This window comes from Contarinia nasturtii, unplaced genomic scaffold, assembly GCF_009176525.2.
Source record: "Contarinia nasturtii isolate CC-2019 unplaced genomic scaffold, AAFC_CNas_1.1 Cnas_scaffold_187, whole genome shotgun sequence".
Classification (NCBI taxonomy): domain Eukaryota; kingdom Metazoa; phylum Arthropoda; class Insecta; order Diptera; family Cecidomyiidae; genus Contarinia; species Contarinia nasturtii.
Window position 1 is genome coordinate 5177928 of NW_022197544.1, and position 19836 is coordinate 5197763.

Below are 19836 nucleotides of genomic sequence, written 5' to 3' on the forward strand. Positions count from 1 at the left end.
CGAGAAAATAACGACAATCGCGCAAACAAAACAGCCCTTAATGCTCTAGATTTCAGTGGTTTGATATGCTTTTTTCCCTGTCATGTGCATGTGCGTACAAATGTAATGGCAAGTATGTGTTCGTTTGGATGGATGGACAGATGGACGGATGGTAATTGTAATTCTGGTGGTTGTAAGTGTTCATGTGTGTTTCATACACATTCACAAGAGCGGAAAAAAACAACCTCACGAAGACCATTCAAACCAGCGAGAACGAGTGTATATTTTCAGAAGAAAATGAAAATATTCCTAGACAAGGCGACAATAAATCTCTCCGCTCGTGTGTGTGTATACACGAACTTTTTTTGCGTACATTTATTTACATGAGAGAGTATATATATATATGTGTGTGTGTGTGTGTGTGTGCACGAATGATTCGGCGCATTTGTTATCTAATATATTTATTTCGGGAAATTTTGCCCTCTATTCTTTTTTTTCGACATATCATGCACAATATTGTACACACATAATTTCGCATGCAGGCGCACGTTCTCATTTCGCACATATTAACGAAACATTTGTTAGCATTATAATGCTTGAAACCACTCAAAAACTTTGTGCATGTGCCAATGTCGAGAGCATACCGATGATCGATGTGAAGTGAAAGAGATATCAACGTACGTGCAAACAAACCAACAACCACACTCACACATTTGTTGTCATATCTAATAAGTTTTTTTATGTCGGTTTTTTTTTGGGAGTTTCAATAACATTCAATGCGCCTGACTCTTGTTCCCATTTGAAATTCGATTGTGAAAAATCGCATGTACATTTTATACGTTTTCTTATTTTTATTTTTCATTGGACATTTTCGAAAGCATTGAAATGAGAATATGTAGAAAAAAATTAAATCAAATAATAAGGCGTCTTATTGAAGCGAAAGAAGAATGATCTCGATATAGTTGACAATTCAATTTCAACGAAATATTGCATTTAAATGAATGACACACACAGTATTGCCGCATTCGAAAAATCATCGCTAATCAGTTGTTCATTGCAGCCATTGCCGAAGAAACTCGACGTCTACTGTGTATGTGTGCAACGAAATGTCAAAACATTTGACTATTGTCATAATTTCTTTAGTGTTAACAGACAGAGATGGCTAAATAAACAATTGAGCGCATAGCTGAAGAGACTGAATACAACAAACTTGCAATGTAAAAGAGGAGAAAAGAGAAGAAAACAAACGACGAAAACGGAAAAGAAAAATAGTCGAACACACAGCAATAGCTATACTATAATCATTTGAACGATTAGAACCGTATTCACACATTTTTCATAAAAATCATGGAAATATTATCGGTGTAAAAATTGCCGTACTTTAAGATGATTTCGATGAAATCAAATCAAATGTTTCATTTTTTACATGAAAAACCATTTTATCACATTAAATTGGTCGGAAATTGTGTTAAACATGAAATAAAAACGAATTTTTAGCACATCTGTGCCTCATCGTGTGTCCGCCTAGTAGTACTTAATCCATTTTGCACAGTGATTACGCCAGAACATAAAATTATAAATAAATAAATCAGTTCAATCGAATGAAATACAGAAGAAAAGCGAGATAATCACATTGCAGCGAAATAGAGAGAGAGCGAGCAATTATTTCTCTTTTAAATCAAAGTGTATTTGTGTACAACAACAACAAAAAAACATGCAAACGATATTGATGTGAATATATTTAGCATTTAAAGAAGTTTGTTTATTCAGTTCAAGTAAATTGTTGTGTAAAATATTGGTCGATTTAAATCGGCAAACACATCTATTTCACGCATTTACATTTTGTCTTGTGACACAATCAAATCAAAATCACGGCATAATATATATATATATATACACGGCAAAATGTATAAAATTAATAGAAACTACTGTCTAATAATAACCACAGTCAATTAAAAACAAAAATATTATTACATGTTTAGTTTCAACGCTAAATAGATTTTACACAGTGAAATCAATGTGAGAACAACAACAACAATAGCAAAAAAAATCATCAAATGCATAGCTTAAAGCGAATTTTGAGCTCAATTGTTGGCTCAACCGCCACAATCAAATCGAGTGGAACATCATCATCGTCATCGTCCCGTTTAACCGACATTCCGAATAGCCAATACCAGTATCATCATTATCATCATCAAAAGGTACAGCATTTTTTCGATTTTTCTTGACCCATAATGATGAATTTCATAAAACTCACATCAAATGATTTTCATATCATTGCAGCATACTCCTTTATACTTCATTATAATGCGATTGAATTTAAAAGTGGTGCTAGTTCTGCTATGTTTGGCTGTGTTTCTATTTACATTAACAATTTGGACGCATTGTGGAGATTTGGCGCTGGCCAGAGGCTTCCTTCCAAAATGGGATCGACGATTCAATGGTAAGCAGCATCAAACTCATTTCGATTTCAATATTTTTTTATTACTAAACGTTAAATTGTTGTTGCAGATGAAAATCAAGAAGCAATTGTCAATGTCGATTGCATTATAAATCAAGAGTATAGTGTATCATGTATACAAGATGGTGATGAGGTGTATGTGCCATTTTCATTTATTCGTGATTATTTTGAAGTGTATGGTTCGTTGAGTACGATCGGAAAAGGGGCACCGAAATTTGAGTGGAGCCATAGTAATGCCAAAATCAATTATCCAAAAGGCACATATGACCCCAAAGGGATATTTATGTATTTCGAAAATTACAACGTTGAGGTATTCTTTCATTCCAAGCAAATAAAAATGATCCAATAAAAATTCGATTCGATTAATTCATTTTTTTTCTTTATTTATTTATTCGGTAGGTAAGAGATCGTGTAAAATGCATAAGTGCATCGGATGGTGTGCCGATATCAACACAGTGGGAAGCACAGGGTTATTACTATCCAACACAGATCGCTCAATTCGGTCTATCGCATTACAGTAAAAATTTGACCGATCCAGAGCCACGCCGAAAAGTGATCGAAGATGGTGACGAAAATCGATCAATTTGGATTGTGCCAAGAGGCAGTAATTTTTCACGTGTGCACGAAACAAAAGCATCACATAATCATATTATTTCGTTTGCAACACAAATTCATTACGATAGTTCGGTAGAAATGCATTTGGACCATGTACTTGATTTGGTGCTTAGCATCGATATTGAATTACAATCAAATAGTAGCTTTACGGTAACGATTCAAAATCGTGAAACAAAACAATTGTTCAATGTACATTATGTGGTGAGCGATGCTCTATTGACCATTGCGGATGAAAGTAATTTTTACTATGGAATTGGTGCGATAAATGCCGGCATTTGGAAACATTTAACGCGAGATCTTGTTGTCGATTTACAAAAGGGCATTCAACATATTCCGGCCACCAGTGTGAGCAATAATTTTGGTGGTGGCGGTGGCGCTGTTGGATTTACCAGTAACGTTGACAAAATAAAAAAGAAACTTCGACGCAGCGATATTAAAGTGACGTCAATTTCATTGTTTGGCATTGGTAAATTTGACAATTTAACATTCTCAACAACCGAACATTTAACGCAATTTTATGATGCGGCCGAATGGTTTGTACGAAATCAAAATACAAAAACTGGCGGCTGGCCAAATCCAGTCAAACGGAAATTATCCGAATTTGCTGAATTGAAACAGGGCTGGTATTCAGCAATGGGACAAGGGCATGCAATATCATTATTGGCACGAGCATATTATCATTCGAATGGCGATTCAAAGTATTTAAAAGCAGCAATAAATGGCCTTAAACCATTTCGCATTCCATCACGACAAGGTGGCGTTCTAGCTAAATTCATGGGCAAATACGATTGGTATGAAGAGTATCCAACGACACCCGCATCATTTGTATTGAATGGTTTTATCTATTCATTGCTTGGTTTATATGATTTAAATGCAACGGCACCACTAAATCTATCACGTGAAGCAGCCATTCTGTTTGATCAAGGGATGATCTCATTGAAAAAAATGCTTTTAATGTATGACACCGGTTCGGGCAGTGTTTATGATTTAAGGCACATTACTTTGGGTGAATATTTTTAACTTCACTTTTACAAAAAATAAATAAAAATAAAAAAAATTCATTTCAAACGAATTTCGATTTTTGCAGGTCTTGAACCGAATATCGCACGATGGGACTACCATGCAACACATGTTAATCAATTGTTATTGCTAGCAACAATCGATCGCGATCCATTGATTTCACGCGTAGCTGATCGCTGGAGACGATACATGCTAGGAAAACGAGCACCACATAACTAATTATTTGCACCGCATAAATGAGACTCTTAATCATAAAGTGATTGATTCGACACACGTGAGCGAAAAAAGGATCCTAATTCAGTTTCTTAATACATGTAATATTTGTTTTTATTTCATTTTCATCATATTTTTGCCATTTGAATTAAATTCTCGATTTTAGTTTCTATTCACTTAGTCATAAGAACCTTTTTTACATATATAGTACACGTTAGTTCATTTAATTCACATCACATTAAAAAAGAAATCTGAATAGCTTTTGATGCAATTGATTGTCAAATATAAATGCAATTTTTTGGTTTGACATCAATTTTGTAGTACTTATAATTACTATTTAAAGAAAAAAAAACAATATGAATGATACTGCAATGATTCTCACTTGGTGATGACCTTTTCGTAACTGCTTTATTTAAAAAAAATGTGTTTTGTAAATACTGTAACTAAATTTTGTATAAAGAAAAATGGAAAAAAATCGAACGATAATGTAAATAGGTGTAAAAATAAAGAACTGTAAAAGTTCCAGATTACATGAAATCTAAAACATTCATGCGGCAGGGTGGAATATTTCAAAAAAAGAATGCAACAAAAAATATATATTCGGACAAAAAAAAAATAATAGAAAATAATGACGTACGTTCTTAAATTGGTCGATTGAGAAGAGACCAAATAAAAACTCATACTATAGACTGTTAAATTATAGATTTGTGAATGATGATTTAGTGCTGAATTAGTTGAAAAAATAGACAAATATGTACGTGGTGTATTTTTTTGTTTCCTTCGTATTTTTCATCGTTCTGCGCACAAACAAGTTACTATCACTTTTAATTTATTAAAGAAATGCAAACAAATTGAATAGACGGTTGTCTTTTGATTGATAGATTTGTGATTTAGATTGACATGAGGAGCATGCATCAAATGCGTCATAAGTTTTTTTATTGTAGTTTTCAATCTATAGCCGACCACGTCTAAGCCTAATGTAATCGGCAAAATAGCATTTCAGAGAAGATCGAAGGAGAAAAACAAATGAAATTTGCACTGACAAAACACACATTCGACACATAAATATTCTATTTATTCACCATCACAATTAGCAACGATAAAATAAATGATTTTATATACTTATACATATATATATACACACACATATACAATTATACATAAGTGTATGAAGAGTTCTCATCACTGATCAGAAATAAAATAGCAACTGAATTTATAAATTAAAAAAAAATTCCGAAGCATATAATAACAATAAATTAGTTTTGCACACAGTTTTCGATCTGTAAATTATTAACCATTTGTAATTGTTTATAAAGCTATATTGCATATTAATAATAATCAAAAAAAACGAGAAGAAGAAATATCACTAATAGACATATAATGAATGCATACACAACAATTTGCACGTAAATAGTTACATTTTTAAATGTGAATCGCATACAATTAATGAGAGATAAAATCGATTAAATTTTTTGCATTATTGATTATGTATATTTGTTATATTCGCATTACAAATGTTTTACAATAATTTAAAATGTTTCCTTTTTCCTTGGAATGATTCCCCCTAAATTTAGTTTTGTTTGCCGAATTATTTTTGGTTGCATTGCAATTTCATTTTCTTATTTATGATTTATTATGAAAAAAAAAAATTAAAATTATTTATATTACTTTTGGCCATAAAAACTTGTCTTTTCCAAAAAGAGTTTTCCATTTCTTAAAAATATATTTAAAAAAAATGTTATAATTTAAGAAGATCAAAAATTCAAAATATTGTTTCTTTTAAATGTTGAATCCCAAGAATACGTATATTGGATTGAGTTTTTTTAACTGAAAAAATTACTTCCAACAAAAACAAAATAGATACATTCCAATGCAAATGTTGTTGTTTTTTTTTTCAAAGAGATTTATTTCGATTTTATAAATAAACCTTATTTTTTAAAATTTCTTGGAAATATCATAATTTAAGCAAATAAATTGAAATCGAGATATTTATGACATTATTGATACAGTATCGAAAAAAGATCGGAGTTTTTCTCATTTTATCCATTATTTAGCATTTTTGCAGGTATTGTGTTTTTTGTAAACAAAACGGTTTCGGGATGCATGAAAATGCGCTTCAATCGTTCGGCAATGTGTGCGAGAACGGGACATGCGCATGCGCTAAAAAAATGTCAATTGAAACAAACCACAACTAAAATCATTTGAGAAACGAGTACGAAAAAAAAAAACAAATACGATCGTAGCAAACGAAACAAATTTTGTTGACGCTGGTTTTTTTCTCTCTTTCACGTTTTGTTGATGTTTTTGAATTTTTTTTTTGCTGTTATTTAATTGCAACGTGAACCAATATGCGTGCATGTGTTGTTGTTTTTTTTTTCGTCGAATGCATTTTGGAATCTCGTCCTCTTATTTTTCTACGTAAGCTGCTGTATGCATTGTATTCGGTTTATTTGTAAAATAGATATAAATTGTTCCAAAGTCACAAAGTGCACGTTTCAGTTGATTGGTGAATGTTCAACGGAATTGTTAATATCCAATTCAGTAATAATTTGTCATCTCTATATGAAGCTGAACGGATACAACGACACACGGAGAGAAAATTAGCCCCATCAAAATCGAATGAGCAATTGAATAAATTTACGTGTTTCGGAATTTCGATATGTTTTGTTAGCGAAAAAAAGCGATACGATACAGATGTTGTTCTAGATCTAGATAAAAGCAGGCAAAGTACACACAGCCAAAACAGTCTTTTTTTTTTTGGTTACTGATAACAGCCAACAGTATTTGTGGCACTGAATTTGTGGAAATACACACGATCGCAAGCAAAAGCAAAAAAAAAACGTGATGAAACAATATACCAACGTTATGAAGAATTTTGATAACAAACACATTTCAATGATACATAGATATATGCAGTGAGTGCTTATATGTAGACTTTTTTTTGACGAAATTGATAAGGTTCGGTTAGTTGATACAAGCTCAATGAACCGAATAGTAGAAGCTCTTTCTGGAGGAAATTTGTTGTGTGTCATTTTCTGTCAGTACAACGCAAGTATCAGCATTTAAATTGTTGATCATATACATCGTTTACATCATTACAATCGTAACCAGCGATCGAGTAGGTCGTTCCTGTTCCTCGTTCATAACCGACACAATAAATTTGCAATCATTTAAATTTTATCAACATCATATAATAATTTGGTTTCAATTGTGTACGTCTTGTCTACGTGGTAAACGTTGTGTGGAAATCTTTGACTAAGTGAAACAAAAACGTTCTCAAAGAAAGGAAAAATGTCGTTAACAATTCTAGTAACTGGTGGTGCTGGCTATGTTGGATCACACACTGTTTTGGAATTGCTGAATGCCGGTTACGATGTAATTTGCATTGATAATTTGTACAATGCGTACAAGGATGCAAACCAATCATTGCCCGAATCGTTGCGTCGTGTTGAAGAGCTGACCGGAAAATCGGTGTTATTCTATGAAATGGATATTTGCGATCGTGTTGCATTGTCCGATTTATTCAAACGCCATAAAATTGATTGTGTTGCACATTTTGCGGCGCTTAAAGCTGTCGGTGAATCATGCCGTTTGCCATTGCAATACTATCATAATAATGTTAGTGGTACGTGTATATTGCTGGAAACAATGGCTGCTGCAAATATTTTCAATTTTGTGTACAGTTCCAGTGCAACCGTTTACGGTGAGCCGAATGCATTGCCGATTAAAGAAACCCATCCGACGGGAAATTGTACGAATCCATACGGTAAAAGTAAATATTTTACCGAAGAAATTTTGAAGGATTTGAGCGCATCGGATAAGCGATGGAATGTGATATCGTTGCGTTATTTTAATCCAGTTGGTGCTCATCCGTCGGGCCAAATTGGCGAAGATCCAAACGGTGAACCAAACAATTTGATGCCATACATTGCACAGGTTGCCGTCGGAAAACGACCACAGTTGAAAGTGTTTGGCAGTGATTACGATACACCGGATGGTACTGGTGTCAGAGATTACATTCACATCGTTGATTTGGCCGATGGACATGTGTGTGCCATCGATAAATTAGCCAAAAATCAAATTCAAGGTTTTATCACATACAATTTGGGAACGGGAACCGGTTATTCAGTATTGGATATGGTTAAAGCATTTGCAGATGCATCGGGTCAAAAAATTCCATATGAATTAGTTGAACGACGTCCAGGTGATATTGCCACTTCATTTGCCGATGCTACGTTAGCCAAAGAGCAATTGGGATGGATTGCAAAACGTGGACTACAAGAAATGTGCGCCGATTCATGGCGTTGGCAACACAATAATCCAAATGGCTTTAAATAGATCAGCATTTATTTACCAAAAACAAAGATAATTAACAAAAATTTTAAGTAAATTTTGTCGAATATTTAACAATTGTTTTTATACTGTATCGAAACACTCGTGCCAGTTATTAATAGCAATAAAAAAACGAATATATGAATAAAACACCTGTAAAAAAATCGCTGTTAATATTCTGGTTCGTTGATTGTACAAATTATAGAATTGTAATTCTGCTATTGTTATTTTTATGCTCTTGCATTTTTAGAAAAAAAATCGCCGGAAACTGTCGTAGTCACATACCAAATTGTTAGCATTTATCTAAATTTGAAATAAGATGATCACATTGCTTTTACATAATAAAATCCTATCTACACTGCGTACACCGTTTTGTTTGTTTTGTTTCATTGTTATCGCATGTTACAGGAATATTGGATTTTAATCGGTCAAAATGACACATTTCTATGTTTCCCCTTGAATAATGTTATCATTATGTCGAGCAAAATGCACCAATTAAAAAGATTTCTATACCCTTTTTTATTCGACAAACACATTCATTGGTACAACAACAAAAAATTGCCGCTATGCGGTTCAATACATAGACATGGTTTATCTGTTGTGATTGTTTTTGTTATTTTCACACGTTCACATTTCCCTTTTTTTATATCGTTCTGCTCAGAAATCAGATGACACTTACGACGATACCTAAACACACCACAATCAGTGTTGCCAGCGGTTAACGAATGTAAACGACAACCGTGAAACATGTTATTGCGTAAAATTTTCTACGTTTTACCATTGTGTGATTGTGTTCGTGCGTGTGAGTGTGTCTATGTGTGGTAATCGTACACAGATCCGTGCATGCAGACGGCATCGCATACAAATGCACACACACATCCACATATACAATTTCAATAACCAGAAGTATAGATGGCTTTCGCATAAAACACTTTTTAAAATTAGCTCAGCGTCATCACACAAGTGAAAACGAAATAGACGAATACCATAAAAATTTGGCTACAAATCTATATCTGTGCGATAAAATTGATTAACAAAAAGAAATTTGTTTGGAATTTTGGTGGAATATGTTAAAACGGTGAATTGTGTGTGATTGAAAACGATTTGACGACGATTTTTTCTTTACTTAATTCACATTTGAAGCGTGTGTTTTGTAAAAGCGAACGCAATCGATTTCTTTGTGTTTTAACTCCTTTTTTGCGTGAGATTTTTTCGTCAATCTCTTCAATAAATTAATTCATAATAAATGTGACCGTTTTGCATTTAAAACATTCGTTTTCCCTTGACCAGCAAATAAACAACAAAATTTGTTCGAACACAAATCGTGATTGTGGTTGCCGCTTTTTTCTATCTCTCTCTCAAGTGATCGACATTAAAAGTCACACCATTATAAATGTTTATCAATGTGAAATTCAGTGTTTTGTGGGAGAACAATACGTGAACGCGGTTTGAAGTTTTATGGTTAAAAGTGTGTGTTACACATAACTGGTGATATTGATAAATACACATTTCTGTCTTTTATGCAAAATAACAACAACAACAACAGCAACAACAAACTTAATATCAAAATTGCTCGGTTTGTGCGTCGAATATTCGGAAAATGAACTCGCCAGATACTGGCGGCGGAACAAATACAACTTCTGCTACGAGCAATAGTGGCAGTGGCGAAAAAACCAATCCAATTATTAAACAAAACGCATTTCCAATGGATTTAGCACCGAAAATCGCACTAGTCAAGCCCACAGACGGCAAAGGTGCCACAGTTCAAACTCAATTTCGGTGAGCAGAATTTAATATCAACATTGAATAATAGTTTTTGTACAAGTTTTTTTCTTCATGAATTTTCGTTTGTGTCGTGCGTAGTTTTGATTTTTTTCTAATTCTGTAATTATTTTTATTTTTCGATTCGGACAGAACAATAACACCGCAGCCAATGCGAGTTGTAGTGTCAACGGGAACAGCAAGTGCACAAATTATTCAAACACAAATAATGCCACAAGCAATGCTCAAACAAGGTACAGTACTCATTTTGTCAATTGACACATTCATTTGAAGCAACGACCACTTGATTCGGTTAAAAAAAAGTGTGATTTGGTTTTTTAAATAAATCAACCGAAACACAAAACGACCAAAAACAATTGAAAACGTCACAAAAAAAACTCAAAAACTCGAATTGAAAACAAAAACAAACGACCATCAAAAACAAAAAATACACTTTTTTATTGGCGAACACACACAACAACAACTATACTGTAACTAAAAAACTAACACTACAACAACAACAACATCAACAACAACAATAACAACAACAACACCACCATCATTACACAACAAATTCTTTAAATTCGCACCACAAACAAAAAAAAATCAGGGAAGCGCATGTTTTGAGATGTGTTTTTTCTCTTCTTGTTTCTTTTCTCTTGTCAATTTAGTTGATGCTTTAGGCAGAACACAAATAACGGCATTGCCATCAAGAACCATGGCACAAACATCAATTACTGTAACAAGACCGTTAACACCAAATACATTTATGCCAAGAGGCAAGATTGTTTTATCAAATATTTTGTTTAAAATCATATTTGTACAAAGAAAAAATATACTCCAAAAAAAATATCTGTAGTTTGTAGTATTGCAAATGCTGCATCTTTTTAAATTCATTTTTTGGAAATTTGCATATGAAATGGTCATTTAAATAACCGACAATTGAATTTGTGTCGTACAAATTTGACCAGATATGCGAAACAAAACAAAACAAATCCACAAAAAAAAAAACAATCTGAAAAATTGTATCGAGCTCATAAAGACACGATTTTTTTCATTGAGCGATGCTTGCTTTTAATTCAATTGTTATACATATTATTATTGGCATTAACTCTCTGGTTGAATATATAGTAGAATATGTCTGCTGTAGTTTGACCGGAATGATTGTCCCATTCAGAATAAATGTTAAAGTAATGGACACATGCGAAAAGTCGAATTCTTCTTCTTATTGAAATATCAAATTGTGATTTCTTTGTGTTTTCAGGTGTTACAACAAATATAGGTTCACGTGGTGCGATTCGAGCACAAACACCACCATCGGTGGCAAATCTTTCAACGAATTTTGTTCGCGGAACAATTCCACCACGCACACCATCACCGGCTGGCACTGTGATCCCAACCGCAACTACCTGGATGACTGGCAGCCAACCTGTTCAATTGATTCGAGCCAACATTGGACAAGCTCCACGAACTAAATGTAAGAATAATTTCACTTGAACATATCGGCATAATGCATCATTCAAATTATTTTTCGACTCAAATTTTAGTTACGGCTGTTTCAAGTGCAAATACGGGTATTACAACCATCTCGGCAAATATTGTGTCATCACAAAGTGGAACCGGCACAAATACCATACAAAATGTATCACAACAACAATCGAATCAAAATGTTTCTAGTGCAACAGCATCGGGTGAGTTACCAATTTCGTTTCGGGGGAATAAGATTCCGAAGAAACAAATGCGTAAAAAATTTCAATTGTAACATTGAACTTTAATGATGACTTAGGTCAATCTCAAACGTATGTTGCCACACTTGCCACAGTTCTACCACCTCGTCATCAGACTGCAACGCTCGTTTATAGTAATCCACAACAATTAGGAACAAATGTTACTGGACCCCGATTGGCGGTGGCCAGTCCAATTGCAACACAGCGTCAGGTTCGACCAATTCAAATAAGCAACGCACGATTACCAACAGCCGGCTTGAGCCGAGTTTCAACTGCACCCGGATGTGAGTATATTTTTTTTTCTATTTTTTTTTTCATCAATAATTCCAATCCAAAATGCATTATTTTTTACAGCTATAAGTATTCGCGGACCAGTTTTAACACCATCAAGTGTATTAACAACTCTTCCATCGGGCACAAATACAACGGCATCCAATTTAACCGTTGCTAATTTACCAGCTGCTCGAATCATTCAAGTACAACAACCAAATTCAGGCGGCCAAGTACTGAGCACCGGTCGTATTACCGCAATGACATTGCATCCGCTCGTTGTGAATGCATCAAATGTTTCAACGGCCAATACAGTTCGTGGGGTTAGTGCATCAACGGCAAAGCCATCATTAACAATAACTCATGTTGGAAAGGTAATGAATGACCCATTCTTATTTTTATGAGATTTGATTATGCATTATTCGATTTGTTTTCCATTTGAATAGAATCCTCAAAATAGCGTTCAATTAGCAACGGCAAGTTTATCGCAAGGAGCAACAATTACTGGTTCAGTACCATCATCGACTTCGGTTGTTCAACATCAATCGCAATCGTCACAGCATTCGGGAGCAGGTTCATCGGCTCCAATCGGTATTGTGCCTGCATCACAAATTGCACAGATCGTGAATTTGAATCAATCCGGAATTAATGTTGGCCATGGTCATCAAATTGTACGTAATTATCGATAATAATTTGAAAAAAATAAAAAAAAAATAAAAAACCAAACTTTTAACTATTGAACTTTAGCAAATAATTGGATCTCAGGGAACACAACAAACTTCAACGGTTGTGCCATTGACAATAACCTCTCGTGCAGCGCACACCTCATTAAGTGGTACATCGGTGACCACATTGCCAGCATCAGTTGCAACAAATTTATCGCAAATCGTTCGCGGTAACGTGAATATTGTTACAACAGCAAATACAAATAGCAATACCACAACCGTTTTACCAATAGCCAAAGTATTGCCACAACAACAGGGCATGTCCAACGTAGATCCACCTCCAATTGTATCGGTCGGAACGTCACAAAACGGTAAGCGTGTGTGTTTGTTTTTCTTTATTAAATCGAAAAAACCTAATTTTGAATGAAAATTTGCATCTCTTCAATTTCTAAGTAGTTGTCAATGTTGTCAATGCAAATGCCATCAATAATCGAGGTATGTACGAATATGATTGTTAATTTCAAATCTAAATGAATGATTTTTCAATTCTATTGAATTTCAGCGCAATCAAGTTCTATTAGCTCAACGGCCGTTTTGCAGTCAATTACAACAAATACATCGGCGATAACAACAAATGTGTCATCAAGTAATACAGCCATAACAGCATCGTATGCACCGCAAGCTGGTTCATTTGCCGTTGTTCCTTCATCCAATCGAAATATTGTTAACAGTTCATCCAGCGGACTGGTTTCGTCAACAGTCGTACAACAGAGCGGATCACAACCGATTCCAGTTCGATTCAATCCACAACTTATTGTCGATGGCAACAAAGAATCTACATCATACGATGGTTTATTACAAAAACAGCTTGGAGGCCACCAACAGGTACACAAAACATTCACATTTACATTAAACTAGGCTATTGCCAGCGGAATGTATTTAATATTCTGTTAATTTTCAGATTTCATACATTTCAATGCCATCAAATCAATCGCTAGCCAATCAACAAAAAACGGCGCATATAATACCAGTATCGGGTACAAAATCAAATGCTGTTGCGGTTGCGGTATCGTCTTCACCACGAGCAACCACTATCGTTTCTACAGCACCAAGAAAACGAGACCATGGTTAGTCTTTGCTTAAATTTTCATAAAAGAACATCGATTTGAATTTGGTTTCTTTTCTGTTTTATAGATTTTCGTGCAGAAGTTGTACAACAAATACAGGCAAATCAACGGATATCTTCACCAGTTTCACCCGGTTCATCGGATGGTTCAACAACAGTGAGTGCAACATCAAGTCCTGGTATTGATCAACAAGAAGAACTGAATGCATTGTATCAGGTAATTGATTTTCGTAACTCTACTTTAATCAATTTAGAAAATACATGATTATTGATCATAAAATACTTTACAAAACAGCAACATCAAAATCAATTACAACATAATATTGGCCAACCATTGCAGCAGCAGCAACAACAACAAGCATCACAACAATTACCACAAACAGCACATTCCATAAATATTGTTAGTTTCGTTAATTGAACATTTTGAATTCTCTTTTGCTTTCAATTTGTAAAAAAATATGTTTGTTTTTTTAATTTGCACAGTCGAATGGAAGTGATGACTTAACGCCACGCAAACGTCCGAGAAAACAGCAATTCAGTGAATATCCGCAGGCAGCAAAGAAATTTCAACCTGAATTGGATGTACATATTCAACCCGAACAACAACCAATCGCTGGTTCCACTCTTAATGAACAAGGAGTTAATATTAATTATCAAAATGCACAAGCAAATACAAGTGCGGCAGCTAATTTAACGAATCGTAATGCAGTCAAGCCCAGCAATGAGAATAGTCCACCCAAATATGTAGACTTTTATATTAAACGACCAAAAGCATGCAATTTACTTGATGTAAGTGAACAAAAAAGAATTGATTCAAAATGACAAACATGATCGTATTATAATATTTAAATTGTCACATTTTGCAGAGCTATAAACATTCTTGGAAGTCAACTCATAATCACTTTCAGCGATACTCAGATGTTAAACCTCGCGAAGAACGAAAACCGACTGTTGTCGATTTAGCCAATCAAACGCACGTTTTACAAAAGGTTAACGGATGGAAAATTTACCACCTAACATCACAAATGGAAGACCTGGTAAGTGCACACATCATTTTGAACAACATCATGGTGGATTAAATTAATATTCTGTTGGAAATTCTTTCAGACGGAGCTCGAATCACAAGTGTATGATAAGCTATCATCAATGTTACAATGTATGGAAGCGCATGAACAAAACACCGATGTAGATCGGGTTAATGAATTAATTAAAGTAAATATTCGACAACAAAAAAAACTAGACACACACGCATTTTACAAAAATTAAATACTAATATTCAACGTGTTTTTTTTAAACAGGGCAATATGCAACGCAGCAAAATTGTATCGGACTCGATAAACGAGGCCCGTGTACAGATTCTAAAGGTTTTCGATCATAAAAGTCATGTATCGGATATCATTCATCGATGTGCATCAAAGCGAAATTTAAAAAAACGTGAAAAATCGTAAACTTTTTGAATAGAACACTCTGAATAAAATTCATTGTTTAATCGAGATCGAATCACTCGATTCAGTTTTTTTTTTGGCTTTTTTCGATTTACGAAAAATTAAAATTATTAAAGAATATTAAATCATAGGAGACCATCATTTTAAAAATAAATACGAAGTAGACAACATTTGATAAGCAAAATAAAAGCGAGAATAATAAAATGAACTATTTTATAAATATTATTATTATTCAGTCATGGATCGAACACTTTTTTCATATTACCTTTAAAATTTGTGAATAAAGCAGCAACATTTTCATTACAATTTTACATTTTTAATATATTTTTCATTTTTCATTCTGAACGATTTTTTTAAATGTCCAGTACATCATAATTTTCAAATGTATAGGATTTCCCTTTCAATATTTGTGAGATGAAATAAAGATTTGAAATTACTCATGTTCATTTCAAGACCTTTCGAACAATATGTCCGGGGTGTGGCAAGTGAACGGGACCATATAGTTTTCATTCTTTCCAATTGTAAATAAAATGAATGCCTTACCAAGTGGCAACAATGTTGATTGATTGGTTGGCCCAGCTGTTGATGTCATGATTGTGTTTCAATTAAGTTATTGTAATTAAAAAACGCAATTATTTTAGACTGCTTGAATAGAAGTTGTGTTTGAAGGAATTGTGGCGTCGAAATATGCCGCTATTGAATACACATGAAGTTGGTTTGCCAAATGAAAGCACAACTCTGTCAATGTAATCGGTTGTGAAACGTTTAAAGCGACATGAAATGTCAAAATGCTTGGTGCAATCGCATTAGGTTAAAATTCACATAATGCATTCACTGTGACCCAATTCATCAACAATACAATAAGAAAGATTGAAAGAAACCTAGTGATTAATTTGAAAAAAGAATCCTCACATAAAACTAGATACTCAATTGAATTATTTGACAATCGAGGTAAGCGAATTAAATGAGCACCGACCGATCCATTGGCAGCAACATACACATCAATTCAAGCCCACCACCCCAAAACGTCAAACTCAATCAACAAAAGCGAACAACTGAGCTAGCTCGAGTATATCAATAAACGTAACCAAGTGTTGTTTGTTTGATCATTTTACCACAATTTCTTTCATATGAACTTTTTGTTTTTCCGAATTTCTTTCTTGTTTTTGAACATAAAATTCAAATAAACTGCGTTGAATTTGCAATACTCACGGGGATATCAAATCGCAACATGGGAAGTGATAAAAAAAACTCTCTCTTTTATAAAAAAAAAACTTTTATCAATTGATAGAAACTAAACTATTGAAAATATATTTTCAAATCGTTTGGAAGGAGTCGTTACAGATAATTTTACAATATTTTAATTAAATGGACGGTACGGAATGATTATTAAAAATAAAACAGTACATTTTTAAGGCACACAATGTGATTTTTGATGATTTTACAAATAAAATAACTTGATTTGACCTCAACTTATTCGAAATTTGGTTTTCTTTTATCTTTTTCAGTGTCAATATGATAATTTTCCTCGTTTACAGTGAACGAAATGGATAAAAAAATAATGAAATTACCGCCAAAATATACCACAAGCAGTACGATACCCGTTCAGAACCGCTAATAACATAATAATTACATCTGTCACCCTGGCAACAGGCCCAATCCTCATACTAAATGTGTGTACAATACGGCATATAATTTCGGCGAATAGTTGTGCATTGTTTTTTGGTTGAACACCTTTTTGAAACATAATATTGCTTCCAAGGGATGGAGATGAGTGAGACTCAAACATGTGCTTCTTCTTCAAAACAATACATACGCAAGTATCACATGTACAGCAGAAGTCAATAAGTATTCATCACAGAAACAAAGCTGAGTAGCGTGCGCATGTATTTGTGTTTGCACTGCTGTTATGGCGTGTACTTTTGATGTTTGTGAGTTAGTGTGTATGTATTGTTCTGAAGAAGAAGCACATGTTTGAGTCTCACTCGTTCATATGTAAATAAAATAGGCATTTCCAGGCCATGACTGCTTCAGTGCACCTTGAGTGAAATATGGACCCATCGGATCTTTGTCAAACAAATATCTTCTCCTTGTTCGCATGTTTTAATAGTATTTAGACACTTTTCGGTATTCTCTGTTTGATATGAGCACACATAGCATTCAAGTGCAGCACCTAGAATTATGAAAACAAACCCATTTTGTTGAATACAAATAAAAAAAATGACATTATGATTGCAAATAATATTGCAATGCACAAGCAATCATTTTCATTGAATTCATTTTGCTCAAGTCGTTTTGTATAAAATAAAAAAATAAAAAATAAATGTTTCACAACGTCTACTCCCAATTCACAACAATGGATGAGAAATTGTTGCGAATGAATGTCGATGTATGTTTTGTCAGTTTATCACTAAACATTTTTTATGCGCAATTTTACTGAACAGTTGTCGAACGAAAAACTTTCCACAATTTTTAAAGGGGTATAATTTCCTAGGGGGAAATGACTACTTATAAGTTCGACGAAAGCTATAGAATTGTACGAAAAACTTACAAGAACTTACACGAACTTATAAAATCGCACGCTTCTTATAAGAATTTATATGAACTTACGCTTTGTCCATATACATTAACACACTGCTGTATGTTCGATATGCGTCAAAATGCCGAAACAGTCGCACATGTAGTATTAAATGACACAACGCTAGTCAATTTTTTTATTACAGCTCACGCTGCAAATAATTTGTACAAAAGAGTAGAACGCATTTTAAAATAAAAATTACCTAATAAATTGGATATCATCATAAGACCTGATTTTGATATTGAAGCATCGCTCTCAACACTCATAGAGTCATAAGCAATAATTATTTGTGGATCTTTGAGATACATTACTGATTGTTCACTATCAAAACCGACTCTTTCAAAAATGACGTCTAATTAGACGAATTTATATTTCTTGGTATTTTTTCACCGAAAACTGTCTCGACTTATTTATACAAATTATTTTCTATTTGATTCGACATAACTAACATTTATTACCATTCACAACATTCTGCGATTTTCAATTGACGTTGAAAAACTTACTAGTAATTTATAGGAACTTACGTAAAACTTAGACGAACTTACAAAAATGTATGTAGAACTCAGGAGTTCTTACGCGAACTTGTGAAACTTACAGATACTTATGAACTTACAACGAGTCATTTTCCCCTGGATAATTTCAAATCTGTTTTCCCAAAAACAGCAAAAACATGATACTTCACAAAAATCGTATGGGAATAAAGACGATAAGACAGAAACATTGAAACTAAATGAAAATGGCAATTGTGATTTGCTTTCACATAGCAAAGATTTAGCAGAAATTCTTCAAAAAAAAAAAAACACATCAAGAACGAGGAAATTTCCGGTCTGCTGGATCGCTGCACCACCTCCCCGCTGACGATGCCCCTGCATTTATAAGAAATGATGTATCAAATGTCGGAAGCTATGCATGGGCGATGCAGCATGGCACACTATACTATTATTTTTCGATTCTTTTATCCACTCTTTACATATTTTACAGATATTTCAAACTGGCTGAACATATGCACACACGCACGCACCGCTGTTCTTCAAGTTTTTTTTTTGGTTTTTGGTAACACGCATTAGCTTTTTCGATGTTTGTTGATCGTGAGCTCAAAATAGTACGTACCCATTTAGAAAATATCTGCCGCGATTGTAATCGATCGTCTAAGAAATAGAACCTTTGCAGACAAATAAGTTGCGTTGACAAGCGAAAACGAAAGGTGCAGAATACTTGCAATATACTATCTCTTGTACATTATTCTAAATGATTCATTCCGTATTTTTTTATATTTTTTGTATTCATAGAATTTTCATCATAATGTCGATCGCACAAACTGTATTTTTTTTACTGTTCATAATATGTTTGACGGATACACTCAGCTGGTCAAGTGTGTGGAAAATTGAATGATAGCAAGAGTGTTCGTTGCTGTCACCCATTTTATATTTTTTCGTTCACGTTTTCTTTTATAGAATATGGACGTACATGCAAGGATATTAGATGCTTACCATGTGAAGTGTGTATCATTGTCCAAGATGAATGTTTGCATTTTCAAATAGAAGGCAGTGAATGTGGAAAATATCCAGTATGTGGGAAATTGGTTCAAACAAATGATTTAACAGGTAAAAAATGCATTCCGTCTACTTTATCAAATATTATATA

The 19836-nt window shown here is 33.8% G+C and overlaps 3 protein-coding genes and 1 pseudogene across 6 annotated transcripts; 3 read left to right on the plus strand and 1 right to left on the minus strand.

Moving 5' to 3' along the window:
- The first annotated feature begins 1057 nt into the window (after positions 1-1057).
- Positions 1058-5882, plus strand: LOC116352573 (D-glucuronyl C5-epimerase B). Its single transcript, XM_031785282.1, has 5 exons — positions 1058-2180; positions 2263-2422; positions 2491-2750; positions 2840-4061; positions 4143-5882. Exons 1-5 carry the CDS (start codon positions 2037-2039, stop codon positions 4292-4294), a joined length of 1938 nt encoding a protein of 645 aa, XP_031641142.1. The 5' UTR covers positions 1058-2036; the 3' UTR covers positions 4295-5882.
- Positions 5883-6702: 820 nt separating this feature from the next.
- LOC116352616 (UDP-glucose 4-epimerase) lies at positions 6703-8985 on the plus strand. The gene has a single exon (XM_031785342.1). It carries the CDS (start codon positions 7580-7582, stop codon positions 8624-8626), a length of 1047 nt encoding a protein of 348 aa, XP_031641202.1. The 5' UTR covers positions 6703-7579; the 3' UTR covers positions 8627-8985.
- A 585-nt stretch (positions 8986-9570) lies between these two features.
- On the plus strand, positions 9571-15662 carry LOC116352524 (mucin-12). Of its 4 annotated transcripts, none has more exons than XM_031785181.1 (18): positions 9571-10399; positions 10535-10635; positions 11053-11160; positions 11646-11858; positions 11929-12072; positions 12168-12392; positions 12463-12752; positions 12825-13049; positions 13126-13414; positions 13497-13538; positions 13606-13928; positions 14005-14170; positions 14238-14386; positions 14465-14569; positions 14653-14958; positions 15036-15206; positions 15277-15381; positions 15468-15662. In XM_031785181.1, exons 1-18 carry the CDS (start codon positions 10221-10223, stop codon positions 15615-15617), a joined length of 3291 nt encoding a protein of 1096 aa, XP_031641041.1. In that variant the 5' UTR covers positions 9571-10220; the 3' UTR covers positions 15618-15662. The 4 variants fall into 4 exon arrangements, with proteins under 4 accessions (XP_031641041.1, XP_031641042.1, XP_031641044.1 ...); XM_031785182.1 differs by having other exon boundaries at positions 13500-13538; XM_031785184.1 differs by having other exon boundaries at positions 12204-12392.
- A 1484-nt stretch (positions 15663-17146) lies between these two features.
- LOC116336790 lies at positions 17147-19320 on the minus strand (annotated as a pseudogene).
- Positions 19321-19836: the final 516 nt, after the last annotated feature.

Coding starts and splice junctions, on each gene's coding strand:
- LOC116352573 (XM_031785282.1), top strand. CDS start 2,037: ATGCATAGCTTAAAGCGAATTTTGAGCTCAATTGTTGGCTCAACCGCC. Junction 2,423..2,490: donor ATGGGATCGACGATTCAATG/GTAAGCAGCATC, acceptor TTGTTGTTGCAG/ATGAAAATCAAGAAGCAATT. Junction 2,751..2,839: donor TCGAAAATTACAACGTTGAG/GTATTCTTTCAT, acceptor TTTATTCGGTAG/GTAAGAGATCGTGTAAAATG.
- LOC116352616 (XM_031785342.1), top strand. CDS start 7,580: ATGTCGTTAACAATTCTAGTAACTGGTGGTGCTGGCTATGTTGGATCA.
- LOC116352524 (XM_031785181.1), top strand. CDS start 10,221: ATGAACTCGCCAGATACTGGCGGCGGAACAAATACAACTTCTGCTACG. Junction 12,073..12,167: donor TTCTAGTGCAACAGCATCGG/GTGAGTTACCAA, acceptor ATGATGACTTAG/GTCAATCTCAAACGTATGTT. Junction 15,382..15,467: donor GGGTTAATGAATTAATTAAA/GTAAATATTCGA, acceptor TTTTTTAAACAG/GGCAATATGCAACGCAGCAA.